The sequence below is a fragment of the Elgaria multicarinata genome, chromosome 18, assembly GCF_023053635.1.
Source record: "Elgaria multicarinata webbii isolate HBS135686 ecotype San Diego chromosome 18, rElgMul1.1.pri, whole genome shotgun sequence".
In the NCBI taxonomy this organism is placed as follows: Eukaryota; Metazoa; Chordata; class Lepidosauria; order Squamata; family Anguidae; genus Elgaria; species Elgaria multicarinata.
This window is the reverse complement of record NC_086188.1, coordinates 389,448-412,037: the sequence shown is the minus strand read 5'-3', so window position 1 is coordinate 412,037 and position 22,590 is coordinate 389,448. Positions and strand designations below refer to the sequence as shown.

At 57.3% G+C, this 22,590-nt stretch overlaps 2 protein-coding genes across 6 annotated transcripts in view; one reads left to right on the top strand and one right to left on the bottom strand.

Moving 5' to 3' along the window:
* The first annotated feature begins 1,650 nt into the window (after window positions 1–1,650).
* On the top strand, window positions 1,651–5,328 carry ARL6IP4 (ADP ribosylation factor like GTPase 6 interacting protein 4). The gene is made up of 5 exons (XM_063143735.1): window positions 1,651–1,874; window positions 2,578–2,907; window positions 3,947–4,064; window positions 4,417–4,486; window positions 4,973–5,328. The coding sequence occupies exons 1-5, from the start codon at window positions 1,667–1,669 to the stop codon at window positions 5,027–5,029; spliced, it is 783 nt and encodes a 260-aa protein (XP_062999805.1). The 5' UTR covers window positions 1,651–1,666; the 3' UTR covers window positions 5,030–5,328.
* A 6,637-nt stretch (window positions 5,329–11,965) lies between these two features.
* The window catches only part of PITPNM2 (phosphatidylinositol transfer protein membrane associated 2), a 121,447-nt gene continuing 110,822 nt past the window's right edge, over window positions 11,966–22,590 (bottom strand). For 3 of the 5 annotated variants that reach the window (XM_063143756.1, XM_063143757.1, XM_063143758.1), the window contains 9 exons: window positions 22,158–22,367; window positions 20,775–20,923; window positions 19,036–19,152; window positions 17,347–17,463; window positions 16,857–17,005; window positions 14,832–14,981; window positions 14,154–14,337; window positions 12,661–12,789; window positions 11,966–12,356 (listed from right to left, as the gene is read on the bottom strand). In XM_063143756.1, coding sequence (XP_062999826.1) covers window positions 12,018–12,356; window positions 12,661–12,789; window positions 14,154–14,337; window positions 14,832–14,981; window positions 16,857–17,005; window positions 17,347–17,463; window positions 19,036–19,152; window positions 20,775–20,923; window positions 22,158–22,367 — 1,544 coding nt within the window. In that variant the 3' untranslated portion in view covers window positions 11,966–12,017. The remainder of the gene's footprint in view (window positions 12,357–12,660; window positions 12,790–14,153; window positions 14,338–14,831; window positions 14,982–16,856; window positions 17,006–17,346; window positions 17,464–19,035; window positions 19,153–20,774; window positions 20,924–22,157; window positions 22,368–22,590) is intronic. The other 2 variants (XM_063143759.1, XM_063143760.1) reach the window with 1 other exon arrangement.

The following is a 22,590-nucleotide window of genomic DNA, read 5'->3' as shown; positions in this document are numbered from 1 at the left end:
TCCTAGTAGTAGCTGCGCATTCTTTTACACGGCCAAGCAAAAGGTGTCTTGTTTTAAATAAGCAAACAACCCTTAGCTTGGGTCCCAGCTTAGGGGGGAAGGTGCCTGTCGGTGGAGCGCAGCCAACAGCTTGATCCATTTGATATCTCTGCACTTCAAAACCATTCTTTTCTCTTGATGGTTACCCCACCCCACCCCGCCGCCCCAGCTGCTCGCCTTGCCCGCGCAGAGGCCCAGCTTCCTCCTGTTTTCACACATTGCTACCACAAGACGCAGCGACGGCCACCGATTTGGATGGCTTTAAAGAGGGGCTGAAGAAATCCCTGGCGGAAGAGCAGGGCTATCAACGGCTCCTAGCCCTGGAGGCTCCCTGCTACCTCCAGAATCAGAGGCAGTAAGTATATTAAAAGGAGAATAAATAACTTAATTTTTGCCAAGAGTTGAAAAACAGGTAGAGAAGGTGTTCGGAATATTTATTGTGAAAGATGCACACCCCACCTCTCCATCTAAGGCAACTTGGAAGAGATGCTTTTGTTGTGTGAATTACTTTGGGCATTTTGAAGAGAGAAACTGTAGAAGAACGTTTTAAAGCAATAAAAACGAAAGGCATAAAACGGGGGAGCCCGGCCTGCCTGCCTGCCCGCCCACTTTCCTGTTCGGCTCCGACGCGTTGTTGTGGGTCCAGGTGCCGGCGAGGTGGGAACCAAAGCGCGCAGCCTCAGGTTCCCCGCCGGACCCGTCTGAGCAACGCGCGGGGGGGGGAAACCGGAAGTCGCCGAGGCAGCGGACGAAAGGGCTGCCGGAGGCGGGGAGGGGGGGCGACTGCCTTCCTGCCTCTCGCTCTCGCTGTCTGCGGACCTTCAGCCGGGCGCTCCGCGCTCCCTCCCTTCGCCCCGGCGGCGGGCGCCTTACCTGGCTCGGTGAGTCCGCGAGGAGGGGGCGAAATTGGGCCCGCAGTGATTCTGGCGGGCAGGCCTTCAGTACGCATGCGCCGTACCCGCCAGGCGGGGTCCTTCTCTGGCAAGACGGTGGAGGCGGGGCTTAGCAAGAGGGAGGGAAACGGGACACTGCGATTGGTTGAAAAGGCTGTGAAGGGCAGTGGTAGCTGCGCCGCGTTTCTTAAAGGCACAGCGCTCACACACACACCCGCCCCGAGATTCTTAAAGGGAAAGGCGACATTTTACAGTTCACCCCCCGCGCATCCTTCAAGTAGCTCAAGCTAGCAACTTCCTTACGGCAGGCTTGTTCATGGACTAGAGCAGGAGGGTCAGGGTGAAGGAAGGGCTTCGTTGCCCAACGGAGAATTAACCGGTGGAACTCCTTGCTACAGGGTGATGTGATAGCCAGTAGTATCCAAATGACTACAAAGCGATTAGTCGACTCCATGAGGTGGCTACGAAGCTAGGCAGCCAAAAGTGCAATAAAAAGAACCCACCCACCCCTAGGAGGGCAGCCTGTGTTGGGGGTCATAAACTGCTCTCTTTGCAAGGCATAATGTCCCTTACTGGGGCTCCTCTATGCTGACAGCATTTCTTCGTTCCGTGGTTTGGAATGAGACCAGCACTGGGGCCGATCTTTGAGGACAGGGCAGTGACCACTGGTGATGGCCATCCTGAAAGTAAACAAAAATAATCCACTCGTCTGCCACAGGTGCACAGAGGGTGCAATGGCTCACAGCCAGGTGAGCAAGAGATCTCGGAGCAGGAGCCAGAGCGCCTCTCGGAGCAGGCAAGACGTGCAGGAGCAGGACAAGCAGCCAAAGCAGAGGCGGAAGAGCAGCAAGGGCTGCCGTGGCCGCAGGAGCCGCTCTCCTGCCAGCAAAAGGCCCCTCGAATCCCACAGGCTCAGGATGAGCTCAGCCTCGGCCAAAGAAGGTAAGGATGCGCCCAGGGGTGGGTGGGGGTTGGGGGGCCTTCCAAAGCAGCGGCCTTGACTCCCGGGGGTGAAGGAAGGGGGGCAGCACCGCTCACTGCGGCTGCTCTCCCCATCCCCACCCCCATCCTGTTAGGTGAAGGCAGCGTTCTTGCCTAGATTTGCAGGGCGAAGCTGTTCCTCCCACGGCTTGAGTGTTTAAACGCACAGTGCTTTCATTTTCTTAAAACTTCGTACTAGAATGAACCATCAGGTCTAGAAACTTGAGGGTTTTTTGGGGTTTTTTTAATGCAAAGCTTTGTGCCTCAGGTATGCCATGGATGAACCATGCCGGAAGCCAGCTTTTGCAGCATACGTGTTTCCTTTTAGGTAGCACATCAATATCTTTGCCTGTACAATTTGTTGGACAGTGGGTTAGAGAGGACCTTGGGAAGTCACACCCACAGCACAGCTGCAGGGCGTGAGTGAGAAAGCCCCCCTCCCACAGGCAGGGTACTCTGGGAGTTGTAGTTTCATGGAGGCACAGTACTTCTCTACGAGAGCTCCATCTCCCTACCCCACCCCCTTAACAACACCTGCAGATAGAGCAGGCTCTGTCCAGGACTAGAAGGAAGCACCCCTCCGTTTTCCCTGCTGGGGTGGCAGTTCTGTAGTTGTGATGTGACAGACCTTCCCGGCTAATCTCTCATGAATGCGGGGTTCCAGCGAAAAAGAAGAAAAAGGAGAAGAAGAGGAGAAAAGCCAGCAACACCTCCTCCTCCGAGACCACCTCCTCTTCTGGATCCTCCTCCTCTTCTCCGGAAGAATCCAGTGACGGCGAGCCCAAGCCCAAGCGGAGGAAGCAAAGCAAGAAGAAGCTGACCAAAGAGAAAGATAAAAAGCGGAAGAGGAGGAGGAGGAAGAAGAAAGCCAAAAAGGAAGCAAAGAAGAAACTGAAGGAGAGGGAGAAAGGAGAGGGGAAGCCGAGGGGAGAGGAGCTGCCTGGCCCCTCCCTGGACCAGTGGCAGAAGGAGACGGGGGCAGACCCCGGGCCAGGTGAGGCGGCAGGGGCAGCCGGGGCACAGCCCCTGGAGCAAACCATGAGGGAGTCTAGGTGGCCCTTCAGCGGCATTCTGCAAGCTGAAGAGCCGAGGGCCACCTAGAAGCCTGTGGCTAAAGATTAGGGGGGCTTGCTCAAAGGAAGGGGGGCGTCGTACGTGACGAGAGGCGGACAATGCGATCCGCACCCACATGCCATGTCCACCGTCCCACAGAAAGGGGAGCGGTTTGGTAGAATAGCGCGAGAGAAGGATGGCGCTTGGGGGTAAGGGGGTGGATGACCAAGGAGGGTTTGGGTATTGATGTGGGGGGGGGGTACGATCGGGAGCTGCGGGAGAGAAGCCCCAACTAGCCCCAAGTGGCCAAGAGCACAGCTACCCCCTGGGCTGCCCAGAGTGGCAGAGAGGGTGGTGGCCCTCCCGAGGCCACCCACTCCCCTGTCTTCAGCATCGCCCGGCCCTGGGTTCCTCCGGACGGCCCGTTGCCTCCGCGTTCTGCCCTGGGGACCAGTGGGACGATGGCGGTGGCCCTTGTGGCGGTGCTGGTCTTTGCAGCGCCCGTCAAAGGAGCCACAGCCGCCTCCGTCTTTCCAACCTCCAGGAAGACGGTGGCAGCTGCAGCTGCTTTGCCCTTGGACTGAGTCCTATTTATTAAACGTTCTAGAAATAAAGAGGGGGCTTGCTCGCTTTTTACTGTCGAGGGAACCTTGAAATCTCTTCTGCCCCGGCGATGCCTCGTCTCCAAGTTTGGCCATAGCGGCCTCCTAGTTCTCAACGGATCCGTGCTAACAAGAACAGCCTGAGGCCAGAAATTCTAAAAAGCCCTAGATGGCACTCCAGTCACGTTCCTGCTCCTATTTGCCAGCTGCGTGCCGGGAGCAGCAGGGCATTCCTCACCCCGGTGCTGTGCAGTCGGAAGGCACTAGGCAAGGGTGGGCTCTCTCTCGTTCCTCTCTGGGACAGGGAGACAGGGCGGAGATAGGGGCTCCCTGAGTTAGGAGATTGGGGCCCTTTTCTGACGGAGGTCTGCCTTTCAGCCCTGACGGATGAGCAGAAATCCCGCATCCAAGCCATGAAGCCAATGACGAAAGAGGAATGGGACGCCCGGCAGAGTGTGGTCAGGAAAGTCATTGACCCGGAAACAGGAAGGATGAGGTGCGGTGGGTCGAGGGTCTCTGGGGTACCTTTATGGAGTCCGATGGTCTGGTTTTCTCTCCCCTGTCCGTGTTCTCCCTGGAAATCCGTGCAAGCGCCTACACACTCCTGGAGCTCTAGTTGACAGACGAAGCGCCACGTGTTTTCCGTTCACCTTTAAGCCCCTTCCTGCACGCAAGGGCAGCCCAGCTGGATCGCGCCAAAGGTGCCCCCAGTCAGCATCCTGCTCCCCGCACCAGCCAGCCACTCCCGCTCCTGTTCCCAGCGAGGCCTCAGGCACTCTACTGCTCTCCAGACCGGGAGGGTGTGCCAACGCCGTGCTCCTGCGAGCCTGTCCATGTTTCTCTTTCAGACTTATTAAGGGAGACGGCGAGATCCTCGAGGAGATTGTGACGAAGGAGAGGCACAAGGAAATCAACAAGGCACGTGGCTCCCTTATTCTCTCAGGATCAAACAAGGCTGGGATGTGATCTGGGGCCTGTTTAGACGCCCGGTGGGGCTGTGGTGGGCTTCGGGGGGACAGAACCATTCCAACGCTTTTGGGTGGCGGAGACTTTCCCAGGCGGGCCCACTCTGCTCTGCTCCCGTCACTTGATAGCCCCAGGCTTTTCAGTCCCCTGCTGAGGAGGGCGTTAAGGTCTGCCAAGGATGGGGACGCTGCTGCTGCTGCACCTTCTAAGCATCGGGAGTCTCTCGGAAGTTGCACCCAAGACCAACCTGGTCGACAGGCTTTTAGTCTGTTTTGCCTCCATTTTCAGTTACCTTTTCTTCTGTCATGAGGGCTACAAGCCTCCGCTCCCCAAAGAAAGCTGAGCTTCTCTCTGACTCCTACAAGAAGAAGGGGCGAGGCCTTACCAACCAGAGTTCCTCTGCTTTTGTAACGACCTGTGTTGCTTCTCCCTTCACAGCAAGCCACCCGGGGAGACGGCCTTTCCTTCCAGATGAGGACAGGGATGCTGCAGTAACCAGCCGGCCTCCCGCCGGCGTGCCAAAGACGGGTTTCTGCCCACCTGCAAAGGCCTTGCTGGAAACAGGCTCAGGGCCCTTTTGTCCTTAAGACATCAGCACTCCACGGACAAACATGTGGGAGGATGCCAGGAGAGAGGCCGGACCACCGGTGCCTGCCATCACCTGATGCACGTCTTGCTCTAGCCCCCCCTCCTCAGGGACCCCCCCCCCCCGAGGCTCTCTGGTCATGTCTGGCAGCTCGCTTCCTCTTAGAGAAACCGGAACGGAGCTCTTCCAAAGTCGAGGGGAGTGGATGGACGGAAAGCAACGAGTGCCTGGCCGGAAGGAGGGCCCCTCGACCCACAGGCAGGCAGATGCAGCGCAATGTCCGGGCGAAACCTGCCTGGTGTGGAGGATTCCGACCGAGGTCCTGCTGGGCTCGGCTTCCTGGGAGAGCGCGGTTCAGTGGCAGCCCCGGGCATTTGCTAGCGGGCATTTCTGAGGTCTGGCCACAGAGCAGAAGTCCCTGGGAACCACCTGCCACCCCAGCACATGCCTGGGGCCTTTCTGGCTCTCGGGTTCCGCCAGGATGGGTCCGGCAGTGGCCTGCAGGCCCTGGCCCGATCATGGCCCCTGGTGCAGGCCTGCCGCTCTCCCCGAGTTCCGCTCCGGCTGTGCTCGCAGAGACGCTGAAGCTTCAGGGATGCCCGTGAGGAGCACTCCAGGCCGCTCCGCTCCGGTGCGCCACCTCAGCTTTCCTGCCTCTTCAGTCTGAGCGGCGCCACCCAGCCTCTGCCTCAGGGCAGAGGGCCTGGCTCTCCCACAGTCAGCAGGGATGGCACGGAGGCCTGGTCGGGTCCTCAAGCCAATCCAGGCTGGCAGCCCCGTTGGCCAGAGTGGCCAGTGGCCATGTCACACGAGGACAGGAGGCCCACCAGCGGTTCAGCCCTGGACTGTGCTTTGACACGGACTCACCCTGCCGCCTGTACAGACATGCACGTCCTTGAGGTGTCCTTGTTTCCAGAAGACACAGATGCTGCCCGTGCCGCTCGCACGTCGCAAGCCGGCCGAAGCCTTAAGAGACGGCTCCTCGGCCCACACTCCAGCAGCGCCACGCCAGTCGCCCACACTGTCGTTCATTAAGGGGCCGGCTTCTGTTGTCTTTCCCGGGAGGCCCCCAACGCCCACAGCCTCCTCCCATTCCCAGCTCCTGCTTGGGCTGAAGTCCCACCCGGAGGGCCCCCTTTACGAAGGCCTTTCTCAACTTGGTGCCCTCCAGATGTGTCAGACTACAACTGCTAGGAGGATCCAGCACAGCTGGAGAGCATCAGCACAGAGAAAGCTGCTCTGCAACCGGGGGATTGAGGAGCCCGCCTCCCAAAGAGGCACCCCTGGTGAACAGCAGCCTGACCTGCTGGTGTGGGGTCCAGGTTCGTCACGGCCTCTTGTTCATCTGCCATCCCTTGAAAAACAGAATCCAAGTTGGAGTTTGTCTCAAGGGTGATCTTAAGGAACTGGCCCAGAAAGCATTGTCAAGTATTGCCAAGAGGTTGTGAGGGCGCAACCCAGCAAAGCCACGGCCACGAACAGCGAGGCCACCGCTTCGCTTCGCTTCCTTCCGCCGGTCCTAACAGAAGGCCCCCCGCTTCGGCTTGATTTAGGCCGTAAAAGGTGTGGGGTCTGTAGCCCCCACTCTGTGGCAGCTGCCGCTATCCAGGCTGTGACAGTTCAGATAACCAATCCCACCTCACTGCACGACTGAGAGCGCCGACACGGGAGGCTGATGCAACGGTTGCGCAGACTGTCCAATAAAGCACATGCAGACGCCTTTCCGTGTGAAGCACCTCCTCTGTCTGAGGGAATCTCCCGTCCAACATGGCGGGGGGGGGGGGTGGCTGGCTGAGAAATGGGGCTGTTTCCCAGGTCAACTACGATGTGAAAGTGGGGGTGGGTGGGCTGGGCTCGAGGCTTGGAAGATCTCCTTTATTGGGTTTTTTAAAAACTAGAACCTGGAGGTCTACCAGCTGGAGCCAGGTGCAAAATGGTGCTCCAAGAAGAATTGAGGAGCGAGGCCGGGGTGTGTGTGTGCGTGCTCGGGGCACAGGCATCTGTGTTCAGTGCCAGCAGCAAACTCACAAGCCCTTGCACTGAAAAGCCCATTCCTAGTTCCCCCTCCCCCTGAGGAAACCTTTCTCTGCAGCCTCCTTCATGGGAGAGGTGCTCGTGGGCTCCCCCAAAGCTGCCGCCTAATGTGGACGTGGAAGGCCGGGCCAGGGCCAGCCTTTGGTCCCGCCCTGCAGGGCCCTTGCGCAAGCTCTTCAGGCATGTGCCCGTCACGCTCAAAGCTCTGGTGAAGAAGCAAACACAGCAGGGCAGCCTTCCCATTTCTTTTAATTGGTGTTAACGAACAAGTGATAACCATACACAAAGCACACCCGGGCAGGGCAAGGCGGCAGTAACAGCAAGGGCGGGGGTCTGGGGTCGGGGGAGAGGGCTGTCACGTACAAGAGCGAGGAGGTCGGCCCAGTCATGCACACACAAAAGACGGTAACGAAAAGATGACCCCACAGGTGCCCAGCTGGCCTCTGGGCTTCTCAGCTGTGCCTTTCTACCTCTGAACAAATAGCCTAGAAGGTTTCTATCCGTTTCCTTAAAGCTCTTTGCCCCCCACAACCCCCGGTTCAACCCAATGAACATGGCTGAATGTGCAATGGTAAGAGCCGGGGAGAGGACGCCTGGGGGGCAGAAAAGAGGGGGTGCTCCAGGCACACGCAGCCGTGGCAAAAGACGCCTGACCAAGAGGGGGGCTCCGCTTCAGCGGGTGCAGGATAGCGCCGGCCGGAGGAGAGGCGGTTCCCTTCACAGCTCCTCTGGCAGTGGGCTTCCCTCGACCGAGCTTTAGGGCGCTGTCAATGGTCTTCAAAAGATCTAAATGTTTTTGTCAAAAGGTGCTGACCATCTGGCCCAACACGAAGTGATAAGGAGCAGCCTTATTGGGAAAGATGGCCTAGGAGCACCCTCACCCAGGTGGGCCTAGATGGAAGCTGCCAGGTGACCCTGCGTCCGTCCGGGAACGGACTAGGCCCAGGCCGGCACAGCTCCTCAGGCACGCCCTCTGATTACATGGGCAGGCTGGACAGCCTGGACCCCAAGGGCAGATGAGCGCCCAGGAACCTGGCCTTTGACCACGCCTGTCCTTGGGGACGCCGCCCTCCGAGAAAGGAAACCACGCCAGAGTCTGGATCACCTGCAAGACCTACTGGGTGGAATCCAGACTTCGACAGCATGGACCTGCTGAGATCCCGCTTTATCACAGGGTTGGCAAAAACGGCTCCAGATCCCCCCAAATCACTCCTCTGCATTTGCAAATTGTTGGGAAGGGAGGGATTAACCATTTTGCCTCTAAAATGCGTCTTGTGGAATTCATTCCAGAAAAAAAGAAGAGCCCTCAAGCAGATCCATTGTGATTGTTGGATTCTAGAGAGCAGTAAGTTCAGGTTTCAAAATCTGGAACACCACCACAACGGGGGACGTACACGAAGGGCCCAGGGCAGGACGCGGGTGTCCCAGAGGGGCGCTGAAAAGGCACAAAACCAAACCTGCTCTGGCACCTCCCCACGTGCCCACAGCACCCGGTGTGACTGCAGTGGCACAGAACAGTGGGGCGAAAGGCTGGCTCTGACCACGCCACCTTCACCCCGCCCACGGCACTTCCCAAGGGGCCCAGGGCACGCCGTCTTCCGCCGCCCCCCCCCCCCCCACCCGGTTTCTCCACGGCTGCTTCCACCCTCTGTCTTGCCATGGAAAACCCGCTAAGGAGAAAAAGAACGGAGGAGCTGTGAGAGGCCCTCTGGGCAGGGATGCTCTCTTTGGGAGCCCCCCTGAGAGGCTTTTAATCTGCCAGAGCAGGAAAGGGCCGTGTGGAAAAGAAATGGGGTGAACGGCTGGACAAGAAGGGAAGGCTGGCCACGGTCGTGAGCGCACGGGGCAATGGCGACCATGCTAACGGGCTGGCTGCAAAGAGGAGTGACGAGAGGCATGGAGAAGACGGGCCTTTGCACCCTTTGACAGGTACTTCGAGCTTGGTCCATAACGCTGGAACTCCCAGAGGGGTGGGGGGCAGGGGAAAGGCAGATTTGGGGGTGGTAATAAACACGGACGGCTTCTTTCCCTCAAGGCATAGTTTCTTTACATAAAATAAATTACTTTCATGGCATATATCCCCACCGCCTCCCCTCCCCAGCTTTTCAAGGTCCGTTGTTTTATGCCATCTACATACATGCACATCATAAAAAGGAGACCTCGAGCTTGTCGCCTGCCGACGGAGAACGCACACGTGTCACGCCTCGGATCGTGATCTCTGTGGAGAGGAACGGTGGAATTAGTGCAGGCCAAGCCCAGATCGGGGGCCCCTCTTGTCTCTTTTGCGATGAAGGTCTGGTAAACGTGTACAGAACCCACGGAGACTTGCACGGGCCACGTGAAGAGCCATACTCCGCTAGCAAAGAGCTATAACGCAATCCGTGTTCACCCCACACCCTCTCGTGAGTTTTCGATGTATGTTTTCACAAAGAATTAGGCTGAATGAACAGAAAGGGAAGCCAACGGAGTTTGTTGTTGTTTTTAAGTAGCAAAAACCTGCCAGGATCTTCTTGTTGGTTTTGTCCGAGACAAGCGGCTTAGAATCGTGCGGTATGGCTACCTAAGCCGTTGAGATCCGTCGGGAGTCGGGAGCTTCTTTTCAAGAGTAGCAGCTGTCCGGGCGAAGCGAACCCCCCCCCCCCCCGAGTGGATCGTTCCCTTCTAGGAGAAGCCATTTGGAACGTGGCGCTCCAGCCTGGCCGGCGGGCCCAGGAGGACGCGAATGTTCCCAGACGAGGCGTTGAAGCCTCGAGGTGGCTTTTGAAAGAGGCGGCAGAGTTCACAGTGCTGCGAGTCTTGGCATCAAAAGGGGACGGGAAGAAAACAAAGCTGCCGCCGCCACCGATCTAAAAAGGACCTGCTTCACCCAGAAGGAAGAGCCGGGAGAGTAGAAAGTGGGACAAATGGCCAGAGGGGGGAGAGGAGGACGGGGCAGGGGGACGGGGGAGGGCAATGGCGGTGGCACCGATATAAAAATGCCAGAACCCCAAAGGCAGGAAAGGCCCAAGGCCGGCATTTGGCGAACGGCTGCTGCTGCCCCCCTTCCTCCTCCGGGCACAGCCCGTATCGGAAGGGACCTTGGCAACGGTGGGGCCTTCCGAGTCCTGACATATTGGGGGGGGGGATTTTGCAGGACCCTTTCTGGGAGGCCCTCCCCCTCCCCCTCCAACCACCTCCTCTAAAATGGCCAATCAAGGGGGCACGGTGACGCAAGAGAGCCCCCTTTGAAACTGGCCAGGGCTGGGGAAGGCCACACAGCCACGGCGGCTCACAGAGCCTTGCCCATTCAGCAACAAATCCATCAAACCCGAAACTCCTGTGCGAAGACAAGCTACAGACATTTCAAGACAGAGCCTTACGCTTAAAAAAAAAATACAGTCCCTGGCTGGTCTGAACAACTTGGCTCCCTTCCACAGTGCAGCCCCCCCCCCCCCCGACCTGGTGCCCTCCAGAGGCTTTGGACTTCAAATTCCACCAGCAGCCCCAGCCAGCAAGGCCAGTGGCTAGGAATTCTGGGAGGTGCAGTCCAAAACTTCTGGAGGGCACCAGGCCGGGGAAGCCAGGCCTCGTGTGCTTTTGTTTCTTCCTCTCCCCAAGCGTGGGTGGGCAGGCCGGCACCCCCTGGCTTAGCAACATTTCACTGTCCTGCTCCATAAAGAGGGAGGGAGGCTTGATGAAAGAGCAACTGGCTGCCTGTCCAAACATTATCAGTGCAAAACAAACGAGAACAATGAGGTTTTACAGTTGCAGAACTACAGTGAAAAAGGAAGCAAGTTTAGGTCCTCTGTCAAAAGCTGTTACCAAGGTTGGAAAGGAGGAACGACTCCTTCCTAAGGGACCAGAAACAGAAGCAAAATGGTGGCGGGGGCGGGCGGGTGGGGCAGGGGGAGAATTCGGGCCTGGCCAATTGTTTATGCTGAGCAAATGTTGCCCTCTGCTTCCCGGCTGCTTCCCACCGGACTGGGGGGCACTTTCCCAAGCAGCGTCTGTAGATGAGCAATGCTTGGAAAACGGCCCAAATCCTCTCCTCCCCCCCTGCCCCTCCACCATCACCGTTAAGGGGCAGAAGCTCTGCAGCCCCTCAAAGCACTCCTGCTCTGTTCCTGAATCGGTGCAATGCACCAGCTTCCAAAAACCTGCTTTGGTTTCCTTTAAAAGAAAAAGAAAAAAGAGATTTGCTTTGCTTTGTTTAAAAAACAGAAACCGATAACCAGTCCATCGAATTCCCTTCTGATAATACCAACGGCTTTGAAGGCGCCTCTGCGAAGGGTCTGCTGAGACGGCTGCTCTGTGCTCCAACGTGGACCGGTCCGGAGCGCCCTGAGCCTCCAGATGCCACAAACGCAGGCAAATGGTGTTGTTAAAGTGGCATCACCCAGCGGCGTTTCCCCATCAGGATACCCAGGCCAACCCACACGAGCCCCCCATCTGTCAAATCCCACCACCACGTGGCATTGTGGTCCCCCCTGCCCACCCCCCACCCCCCGTTGCATCTTTGACGGATGGCTAAGAAGCGGAGGAGGCAGATATTTACAGTCGCTAAACCTGGATCAGAAAAGGAGGTGGGGGCAGGAGGAAGAGGAGGCGGATCCTCTGGCCTGGCCTCTCCAAGGCCCGAAAAGGCAGCCCTCCCGGCGGCTAGTGGGCCGCAAACCTGGCAGCTCCCCTGCCCTCAGGGCCGGCCGGCCCGCCCGCCTCGCGTGGAAAGGAAGGAAGGAAGTCCCTCCATCAGCCCTGGCCGCTTCACGGGCGACGGGTAGCACCGTGTTTGCCCCGCTGCGCGGCAGGCCTCCCGGGCCCCTTGGCTCCTCCTGCCGCCGCCACGGGCGCCTGCAGCTGCCCGCTGTTGCCAGGCGGCCGGCTCTACTTGGGCCCCAAGGCCCCTGGCTCGAGTCTGGCGGCCCCGCCGCTCCGCCCCCAGCAGCCCGTGGCCACGCTCAGGCTCCGCTGGCTGCGCTCCCGCTCTCTCTCCCGGCTGCTCTCCGACTGGCTCTGGGTCCGCTCCGGCCGGGGGCCGCCGGGGGCCGGGGGCTGAGAGGAGATGGTGCGCAGCAGGTGGTTCCTCTTGCGCAGGAACTCGGCCTGGCCCGGGAGGCCGAAGCTGCCTTTCCGCAGGGCCATGCGGGTGGTGTTCTTGGCGGGCCGGGAGCGATGGGTGTACTCCAGCTGGGCCAAGTGGGCTGCGTAGCCCTCCGTGATGAACTGCGAACGAGAAGCAAAGCCGGCTCAGCGTTGAGACGCCTCGATCGGAGCGCAAAGATGCCCTCGGCTGCCGCAGCTGAGGGCGATTGCACAGCTGCCGTTTCACACGTCAACGGAGGTGGATGCAGACGACCCGTCCGCACGGGGCTCTCCGGCCTCCCTGGGCCGGTGGGCACATTCCGAGTTCTGAGAGCGTTGCCCCCCTGAGAAGGAAGCTGCAGAGCGCCAGGCCTCGGACAGGTTCCCCCCACAGCCACAGGCTTCACGGGGATCCGTCTCCCACCGTGAACCCAAGAACCTTTACCTGGCAATGGTTCTGTAACTTCTTGGTCGGCCGGCCCACAATGTAGATCTGTGGAGGCGGCAGGTTGATGGCGGTGTAGACCGAGACGTCCTTTGTGGATCCGTAGGCCGCATGGATCTTCATGTCGAGCTACAGGGAGGAGGGAAGCCAACCGTAAATTGATGCCAGGCGCCCTAAAACCCCACACCGCTCCACACATCGCAGGACACCTCGTGCAGGAGTTGGAATGATGCGGGGCTCCACGGAGAAGTGCTCCTCGAGAGGAGCGGCCTTCCTCGAACGCCCACCAGCAGGGCCAGCCGTCGCCCTGACCCTGCAAGCTACCTCCCCTGCCTGCTCCAAGGTGACCCAGCGACATACTCCAGGGGAGGTGGAGGAAAGCGGGGGCAGTTGTAGCTTCAGCGCTTCCCCACTGGGAAGGATGCAACTCAGAGTCCCAGCCTCCCCGGCAGGAAAAGAATGCCGGGAGTGCCGGCCACAGCCTCCTCCTCCTGCTCGGGAACGGCCGTCTTGAGCCTCGGCCGTCTCCTCTTCAAAGCACTCACTGTGGGGAGCACCAGCACTGCCGGGCTTCATGGCGCTCCTCACGCCCAGAGGGAAGCTCCTGCAGGTCTGGAGGTTCTCTCAGATGGAACCAGCCATCCCAGCTGGGGGCTGGTTCGAAGAAGAGAGCCAGCGGCAAAGGGCTTCCCTGGGAGAGGCCAGCTCCACGCGGGAGCGCCCTGGAAGGATGCTTATGGAAGGAGCCTCTGCCGTGGCAGAGCAGGGAGGCGGCACCACGCCCCGCTTAGCCTCAGCCTCCGGCCGGCTGCAACTTCAGGAGCGGCCTCTTCCCCGCGACTCTCCGCCTGGCCCTCTCCGGCCCTCCTCCACAGTCTCGCCTGCGACGGTCAAGGTGATGAGAAGCCCACCCACACCGCCCCCGCGGCATTCTGGGGTTTCCCTTTATTGAAAAAAGGAAGCCCAAGAAGGCTACGTCTGTGCGGCCTGCTTTTATGAGGGCTGTAGTTCTCCAAGGCCCGGAGCCGTCCACTTGCTATCACCACCACCACCACCATCGAATCACCACCGAATTTCTTAAGGTAGCTTTTTAAAAGAAGGCTCAAAGCAACTTACAATAAACTCAAAACATACAAAATTTAAAACAGCTATAACAATTATTCATTAGAATACAACCACATACAACCTTTTGATCTAAAATTATTTCTAGGCAGCCCTTGAAGGTAGAACCAAAATATCAACGGCAACCCTAAACAACCAGGCTGAGGCATGAAACTGCACCCCCCCAATGCCTGGGATCTCCGCCCCAGGGCCCCCCAGGCAGCCCCCCAGAGGCCTCTTCCTCCCCCCGTCCACGAGGGCCTCCACCGCCCCCCGCCAGGCCCTGCGGCCTAGAGACGTTCTCCCTGCTCATGCCGAGAGAGACCTCGGGGTGGTTCCCGCTTGGACGCAGGCCACGCACGCACGCACGCACGCCCCCCGCCCCCACTCACGTCTGTGATGAGGGACTTCAGGAAGTTGGCCTTGTGCCGCAGCGGGTCGTGGACCAGCCCATCGCAGAACGAGACGACCCCGTGGGGGAAGTTGTGCTGCGCCAGCCAGGCCACCACCCGCTGCTTCTGCATGTCCGGCCGGCCCGTGACGTAGATGATGAGGTAGCCGAGGTCTTGCCAGTGCCTGTGGAGAAGGGAGGGCAGGGGAGAAGCGCATGAGAGCGAGCCAGGCCAGTGCGGCAGCCGGAGCGCGGGGCTGGGGCCCGGGAGGTCCACGAAGCTGATTGGGTGAACCGGGGCCAGTCACGGCCTCTCAGCCTAACCTCCGCACAGGCTTGCTCTGAGGACAAAATGGAGGAGGAGGAGGAGGAGGAGGAGGAGGAGGAGGATTACGTAATCCGCCTGGGGCTCCTTGCAAGAGGGGAAAAGGCGGGATAGAAATGTATTTGAAGGTGAGAACGAACACAACGCACCCCTGCAGGCCGCCAAAGTGTGTCTCTCTGTTCAACAGAGGCTCTGGACCGATCCCGGAGAAACCCCCAGGTCAGGGAGCGAACAGGAGCCCGTGAGCAGCCTCCGCCTCCTCCGTTCCCAACGGTGCGGGGGGGGGGGGGGTGGCAAAAGAAAGGGACTTCCCTGCAACCCCTCAGACCCAGGCCCGCCCCACAGCCCTCGTACCGTACTACATCGACCGCTCCGGCTCGGACTTTGGGGTCGCTGCCCATGATCGAAACGCTGGCTGCGAAGGATCCGTCGATGCTGAAGACCACAAATTCTGTCCCCTTGGGCAGGACAGTGACGTAGCTGTCGGCGTACGTGTGGTCACCCCTGCAGAGAAAGGCAGGAGGAGTGAACACTGGCTCTAGAGTTAGCAGTTCTGGGGCACTTCCATGCCAGAGAGGAAAGGTGGGGCGCAAATTCCTCGGGAGGACAGCAATGGCTGAGGCTCCCAGCGTCCACTCCCTCTCCCAACGCAAGAAGCACAATTCCGCTTCAACTCCTGTTAACAGAACATGAGAAGAACGCTGCTTCGTTAGCCCAAATGGTCCATCCAGTGCAGACGCCAGTCTCCAAGACTCGCTTTGGTTTCCAGGGTTCTCCATCTGGACTTAGGTGCAAAAGAGTGGCTCAGGGCAGACACCCACCCACACCCGGCAGAATTAAAACCCTTGGCTCAGAGCAAGTATTGCTTACAGGATCAGTGCATGGCCCCCACCTTTTCTCTCTCCACTCACTCCCGATTACCCCAACCCAACATGGGTGGGGAGAGAAGGCTTGTTGTTGACCTTCTTAAACATTTGGGAGCCAGAAACCCTCGCGCACAGGGAATGAGCCTCAAGCCTGCTGGCCAAGTTCCCTCCCCACCTCCCACCCCAGTTCCAATCTGGCCTTCTGGGAGTCCCCAAATGCCCTCCCTCTTCCCCTGATCATTGGGTGGTTTTCACAGCTTTTCTGTTTTACTCTGGAGTAAGCACAGTGCCACCCAAGCATAGAGGGAGCTGTAACAACTCTCCCCTCGCTGCGGTCCTGATTCGGGCGGAGTCCTCCGCAGCTGCAACGGTGAGACCTTTACTCTCATTGCGCCCAGACATTTCCCCTGACTGGGGCAAACAACAGCTGGTGACGAAGTGGCAGAGGTTTGACCGGGAAAACCGGGCAGGAGGAGATGGGGGAGAAGAGGGGATCCCTGCATGGAGCCGCTGGCCTTATAGCACTCTGCTGGTCTAGGGTTCCACGGCAGAACAGCACAAGAGCCCTGAGGCTGGGCCAGGCCCAGGGTCCATCTGGCCCAGTTCACACACAGGGGCCGACCGGCTGTCGACCAGGGACCCACAAGCACGACACGGGTGCAAATGCTTTGCGCAGGGTCAGCATTGTAGCCAACGAGGTTAATCCGAGGCACGACTATATGTGGCCCCAGAATAGTTGTTTTTAAAGGGATATTGTCTGTTTTTGTTTGTATTTTATGCTTTTGATGGTTTCAAATTTTGTATATTTCTTTTTAATGTTCACTGTTTTTAACTTTTGCACACCGCCCAGAGAGCTTTGGCTATGGGGCAGTATATAAATGTAATAAATAACAACAACAACAACAGCACCTTCCCACCCATGTTCCCCAGCAGCTGATGTACACAGGCATACTGCCTCGGATACTGGGGGTGGCACAGAGCCCTCAGGGCTAGGAGCCACTGAGAGCCTTCTCCCTCCAGGAATTTATCTAACTCCCTTTTTTAAAAAAAAACCCACACACATCTAACTTGGTGGCCATCACTACTACATTCTTGTGGTAGTGAGTTCCACAGTTTAACTCTGTGCTGTGTGAAGAAGTCCTTCCTTTTACTTGTCCGGAATCTCCCACCGATCAGCTTCATGGGATCATGGCCCCGTTGGGCTCTAGCATTCTTGGAGAGGGAGAAAAGTTGGCCATCTTTCTCTCAGTCGCAACCCAAATCAGACCCTCCTGCAGCGATTTTCTTCTTTTTGTTTCATTTTTTAAAAAGAAATATTTGGATCTCGTCTAATCCGGCCCTTGTCACCGCTCTTCATACCAAACCCATATTTTTGGGGTACTGATCAATTGACACGTTCTCCGTCCAGCTTCTCGCCCTCCACAATCGTAAGCCCCAGCCCCAGTTCCTCCCCCCGTCCGCCCCCCCCCCCCGGGCTGCACAAGCCAAGGTGCCACCGCTCAGAGGGACGCACCTGACCACCATCTTGACAGGATAGACACCGATCCCCAACCGCCTCTTCTCTGGGACAACGTAGGAAATCCTACCACTGCTATTGGTGACCTCCGTGTCAAAGTAAGCCCATTCTCCTGATGGGGGCTGTGTCATTATGTGAATGTCCACCTGTGGCACAAAGCAAGAGCCTAAATGTTAAGTTTCTCTATAGCAAAAACGGAAATCAAGAACTTGCGATAATCTTTGGTGAGTCTTTGCTTCACCAGTCCCTGTGAACTGAACAGCTCCTTCACTAGGAACAAGCACTGTTTGTATGAAACATGGCTGCTTCCTGAGTTACATCTGGTTTCAGACAGCTGATTAATTCCAACAATGTTGATCAGCGAATTTGTTTTAAACAAGCCTTTAGCACAGACCACATTTCAATTTCAGTGACACAGAAAATGCCGTAGAGCCCTTCGCCTCTCCTCCGTCCACCAGGGTCAGCTCAGACCGACGCCACACCGTACCTTTTCCCCTGTGAGCGTGACCATGTCCAAGGGGCCGTACATAAACCTTCCCGTTAACAGCTGGGGGCCGTCCTCGTTGGCAATGGCATCGTTGATGCGGTGGTTGGCGGCCACGTTCTGCAAACGGAAGGGAAGCGAGTTGGGCATTTCACCGGCCAGCCCAGAGGGAACTGCAGATGCGTCCCAGCAGAGTGGGATCTCTCGGTTGCCTGCCTGCCAGTCTTTCTCGGCTGCCTTTAAGGGTGGGATCGTTGTTTGTTTACGAACTGCTGGAGCCCCCCTTTCCCTTGTGGCGCCGATCAAACGGCAGGAGTGCGAAGAGGAGCAGGAGTCCTGCTGGGTCCGGCCACAGGCCCATCCAGCCCTGCACTCTGCTGGCACAGGGTCCGGCCAGAGGCTGCGCTGGGAAGCCCGTGAGACAGGCCGCGTGTGCGACCCCCACCTGCTGCTCCTCCGGCACTGAAGGCAGTAAAACCCCGAAGCATGGAAGAGCAGCAGCCGCACTGCACGTGTATTGTCACGATTCAGGAACCACGCTTCAGTCAGCCTCTCAGAACCCTGCTGGCTGAAGGCCCCGTGGTTCCAGCAAGGGCAGCCAAAGCGACGGAGAAATTGATTGAGGCCGAGGAGGAGCAGCAGCTGGCAGGGACAGGCGACCGGGAGCCCTGCAGATGTTTGGGGCAACCGCCCCAATAAGCCCCGGACAGCATGGCCAACGGCCAGGAATTATGGGAATGGTAGCCAAAAACGTCTGAGGGGGGTTTCAGGTTGCCTATTGCGAATGAAAGCGATTGCTCTCAGCTCAGGGCATGTCTGCCAGGGAGGCTTTTATCCTGCATCTTTACCTGGGCTTCTGCATTCTGTACAGGATTAGGAGCGGCTTCTTTACAGGTGCTGTTTCCCCCCTGGGGGTTTTCTTTCTCTGCCTGTATGTTTCATTATACAGCCACCAGATGGCAATGTGGCGTAGTGGAATTGTGCAATCACACGGAAAGCTTAATGGAGCCATTAAGGCTATACCAGATTTGCCCTGTTAAGGGGGGGGGGGCGTGGAAACCCGCAATAATGGTTGCAAAGCACAGGAGAGGCCCTGGAGGAGGACGCCGTCGTATAAAGGACCCAGAAACGACCGTGAACGAGTGAGCAACCACAACCGCGCAATAAAAGCCTTGCGTGGAAAGGCACTCTGGCACACACGTAGCCACAGTCCCCTCTGCACACCCATCTACCACTGTGCCTAACGTGTCCCCTTGTGGAGTCATGGAAATACTCCCATTCTCATTTGGATTTTCTAATGGTTTTGTTTAGGTTGATGTTAAATTACAATAACCATTTTAAAAAGTTAAAGCCATTACGCATCTTCTTTTTTAATGCATCGGTTGTATAATGTAGAGTTTTATGATGTCTTTGTTTTGTTTGATGATATAAAATTAAACATTTAATTATAACCAAGATAAAGCTATTGTGAATAACTATTTTTATGTTCTGGTTATAATATAATCTTGATGTTTTTAATGTCTTTGCGGTGATGTAAAATGAAAAATTTAATTAAAGCAAAAGTAAAGCCATTACCAATAACTATTGTTATGTATACTGTTGGGTGCGTAATATGGCTCGTTGTCATGTTTTTGTGGTGTTTGAGGGAGTCAAATACATGGCCGAGCAGGGAGGGGGGCTGCCGTCAGTCACCCTGAGCTTGACGTGGGTCCTCTTCCGAAGCCATTTCTCCCGGGGCTTGGAGGGCGTGAAGACGGAGACCTCTTTCCCGTCCAGCTCTAGAATGCCGGAGTTCTCATGTCTCATCACCTGAGGAAAGAGCAGCCTGGTCAGTGGCTTCCACGGAGCCTCCAGCCTCCTGGCAAGGCACCGGCGCTCGCAGGGCGGTAGCTTTGGAAGGGGATCAGGCCGCTGGCTGCAGGACCACCCTCCCCACGGCTCCTCGCCCTCCAGAGGGCTCCAGGGTCCCTCCAGCCAGCACCAGCGGCAGCAGCATTGCCCCTCTGAACGCCAGCCGCTGGGGGACACGGGCAGCAGGCTGCTGTCGGGCTCGTGCCCTGCTCTGTGGGCTTCCCACGGGCAGCCACTGCGTGGGCATTGGAATGCTGGGCTGGGGGAACCCCGGCGTTCTTCCGGCGAGGCGTCGTGTTACTCAGCCCCATGGCTGTTTTTCTGCACTGACTGAAAGACAGGATTCAAACCCTTTTTTAAAAGAAGAAGAAGAAGAAGAAGAAGAAGAAGAAGAAGAAGAAGAAGAAGAAGAAGAAGAAGAGAGAGCTAGTAGTTATTCTGGATTAATTAACACTTGTAGAGATGAAGGGATGGACACGGATGAAGGGGCCAAAAGAAGCCCCTTGGATCGTGAGTGGAGTCCCATTTGCCTACTGCTGATGACAGTAAGTATCACACTACAAGGTCTTTGACGTTGGTGCATTGCCATGAATTGGCGTTACAATTGATCACATCTGCCGGTACTTGGCCAGGTGAAGGACCGGCTCTTTTAAGCGCTCCTCCAACGCTGAGCTCTGCTTCCCCTCGGCACGTGCCAGTTCTCCCCCCCCCACAAAGAGCTAACGCCGCCAAGGCATCGTGAACCGTGCTCCCCGAGGGTGCTTCGCCCCAAGGGTGAGACCAGCTTCCCAGATCGCTTGGCATGCCTCGGGTCTCTTGCAATTGAACGTGGATCGCCCCTCCCAATCTTGTTCCCTCCCCATATGCCTGAACCACATTCCCCTTACAAAACCATTCTCAAAGAAGCGGATGTGCTTTATACGTTTTGTATCAGGGATGCCAAAGCCGCAGCCCCCCCGCCCCCCCGCCCCCCCTAGCTGCTCCCCAGGCAAAAAGGGGGAACCAGGGCTGGCTCCGGCTCCTACCAAAGGAGCGCCCTGTCTAAAACACCCCCAGAGCATGCCAGGGAGCAGCGTTGGAAGGTCCCAGCCTGCTTTCATAGGACCACGGAGCCTCTTTCTAGAGCGTTTTCTTCCTTTCCCCCTTGTTATCTGAAGAGGTTCCGGAGTGTGAGGAGTCAGGACCCTTCAGCAAGAGAATTTTCATTCAGATTTCGAAAAATGGAGGCTTACAGAGAACTGGGGTGGGTGGGAGGGGAGGGCACGTAGGCCTGGGAGCAGCGACATCCGGTCACCAGGAGCGCCACTGGACTTGCCAAGGGCAACGCGGCAGCTGCCGACGCTCGTACTGCTGCCATCATGAACGTTTAGCCACGGGTGTCTGCAAGCCGTCCTTGTTCAAAGTGGCAGCCGCCCACGCCCTTTGGAGGCTGCTTCAGAAATGCCTCCGTTTGTAAACATGAGAAGCAACGCCTGGGACACGAAAACGAGACCTTTGCAGTCTCACAGAACAACCCTGAGCAACTGCTGTGATTCAGCACCAACACAGGATGGTGCTTGTTCCAACCAGGCGGGACTGACCTGTCTGAGCAGGAAGGAGACCACGTCGGTGGATTCCCAGTAGCTGGCGTGGAAGAGGTGCGGCAGAGCCACCGTGGGGAAGGCCGTCAGGGCGTCGGGGCAGTAGAGGGCGTAGTCGATCCGCTTGGCCCCCCACCATTTCGCAGCAACTGAGAACAAGAGGGAAGGAGGCAGAGCCCAATGGGGTGTGTGTGTGTGTGAAACAGCGAGCATTTCAGAGCCTCGTTCCAGGTTCCAGCTGCATGGCTCTTCTGACGAAAGTACCAGACAACGCGTGACCCCAGTGTCACCGCAATGGCTCCTCCCAAAGAATCCTGGGGGCTGTCGTTGGCGGGTTATCCTCTCGTTAAGAGACCGCTGACCCAACCGCCCACCGAACGACAGTTCTCAGGGTTTTCCGGGCGAAGAAAACAGACGCTTACACGATTCTATATTTGATACCAGGTTTAACCTCTGGCAAAGTCTCAGTCAAAGAGAAAATGAAGGAGATGGGCTCCTCCTTCAGGACCTCAAACACCTCTGAGGCTTCTGCCCCCAAACCTACCATTTCTGGATACCTAATTTTTAAAACACACGTTTGTACATGTAAATCAGTGATGGAATACCAAAACCGCAAGTGCCCAAAGGAAGGCCAGGAAGAGCTTGCTGGGGGGGGGGGGAGGGGAGGGGGGAGAAAGCCCCCCTTCTCCTCTATGCCCCCTCCTCGCTTTGCAGTTTAGATGCAGACACGGGAGAAGGACGTCAAGCACCGGCTGTTGGGAGAATCCTCATTTATCTGCACGTAGGTCACAACCTGGGATTTTGCAGAAAACTCCAATGGGTTTGCTGGGTTTTTCAATGATCTCCCCCCCCTCCCCCCCAGCCTAATTTTGATTGGCTCTGTTAACCTCACTGTCAGGCCAGATTGGTACGAAAACTGATGAACGCTCCCCAAATCTGTAAAATTCTGCCTCGGTTTCCTTCGTCTGGTGATGCCCTTTGTCCCCAGATCCTGATGTACCCAGATGGCTGCACTTTTCGGAATGCGCCAGCCGTGGTCTCTGCTCCCAAGCCAAAGGCTGCCTCGGATGGGCAGATGTTCCAGATTTCTCTTTCCTGTTCAAAGACAGGCAGCAGAATTTGGGATTCTCCAAACAGGGCAGTCAAAGGTGCCCAAAGTGAAAGCGAACCAGAGTGCGCTTTGCATGAAGGTGAATCCTCAAAGCAGAGAGAAAGCTTGTTAAGCCCCGCACCAAGACGGAGACGTGCCAAAGAGGGAACACCGGGGAACGGGCTCTGGAGACGGTGACCGAGGGGGTTAGTGAGGAGGAGGAGGAGGAGGAGGAGGAGGAGGAGGAGGAGGAGGTGCTGCCCCGTGACCCCCTCCGCCTCTCTCCAGAATACCTTGATTGAAGTCGAGATCTGGAATCGGCAGAGTGGAATCCGCTTCCCCATGGGAGGGCCTCCCAAACCTTCTTCCCAGAGGATTCTGGGACCTTTCGGGCTTAGATGCCCTCTGCCTTTGAGGCGAGGGGTGGGCGGGGGATTTGTGCGGGAGAGCAAGCAGGGCTAGAAGGCTAAACCCCCTGGAGTGGTGGAAATGGTTTTTGTTTTCTAAAAGGAACAACATTTAAACACACACAAAAAAAGACGAAACAAAAATAAAACACATCCTGGTTAACACAAGCACAGTCATGCAACAATGAAATTCAATGGAGAGGGGTCACGAAGGGGATACCTTGGCCGCTTTAAGAACCTCCACTGCCTTTTGCTGTATATGGGCCGTGGCTTCTAGACCTGGGACCTACTTCTAGGTGCCAAGAACTGAGCAGAGCCA

Excerpts from the sequence above, each read along its gene's own strand:
- ARL6IP4 (XM_063143735.1), top strand. The coding sequence starts at position 1,667 with ATGGCTCACAGCCAGGTGAGCAAGAGATCTCGGAGCAGGAGCCAGAGC. Across the intron at positions 2,908-3,946 it reads GGGGGCAGACCCCGGGCCAG|CCCTGACGGATGAGCAGAAA; the intron begins GTGAGGCGGCAG and ends TCTGCCTTTCAG. Across the intron at positions 4,065-4,416 it reads CCGGAAACAGGAAGGATGAG|ACTTATTAAGGGAGACGGCG; the intron begins GTGCGGTGGGTC and ends TTTCTCTTTCAG.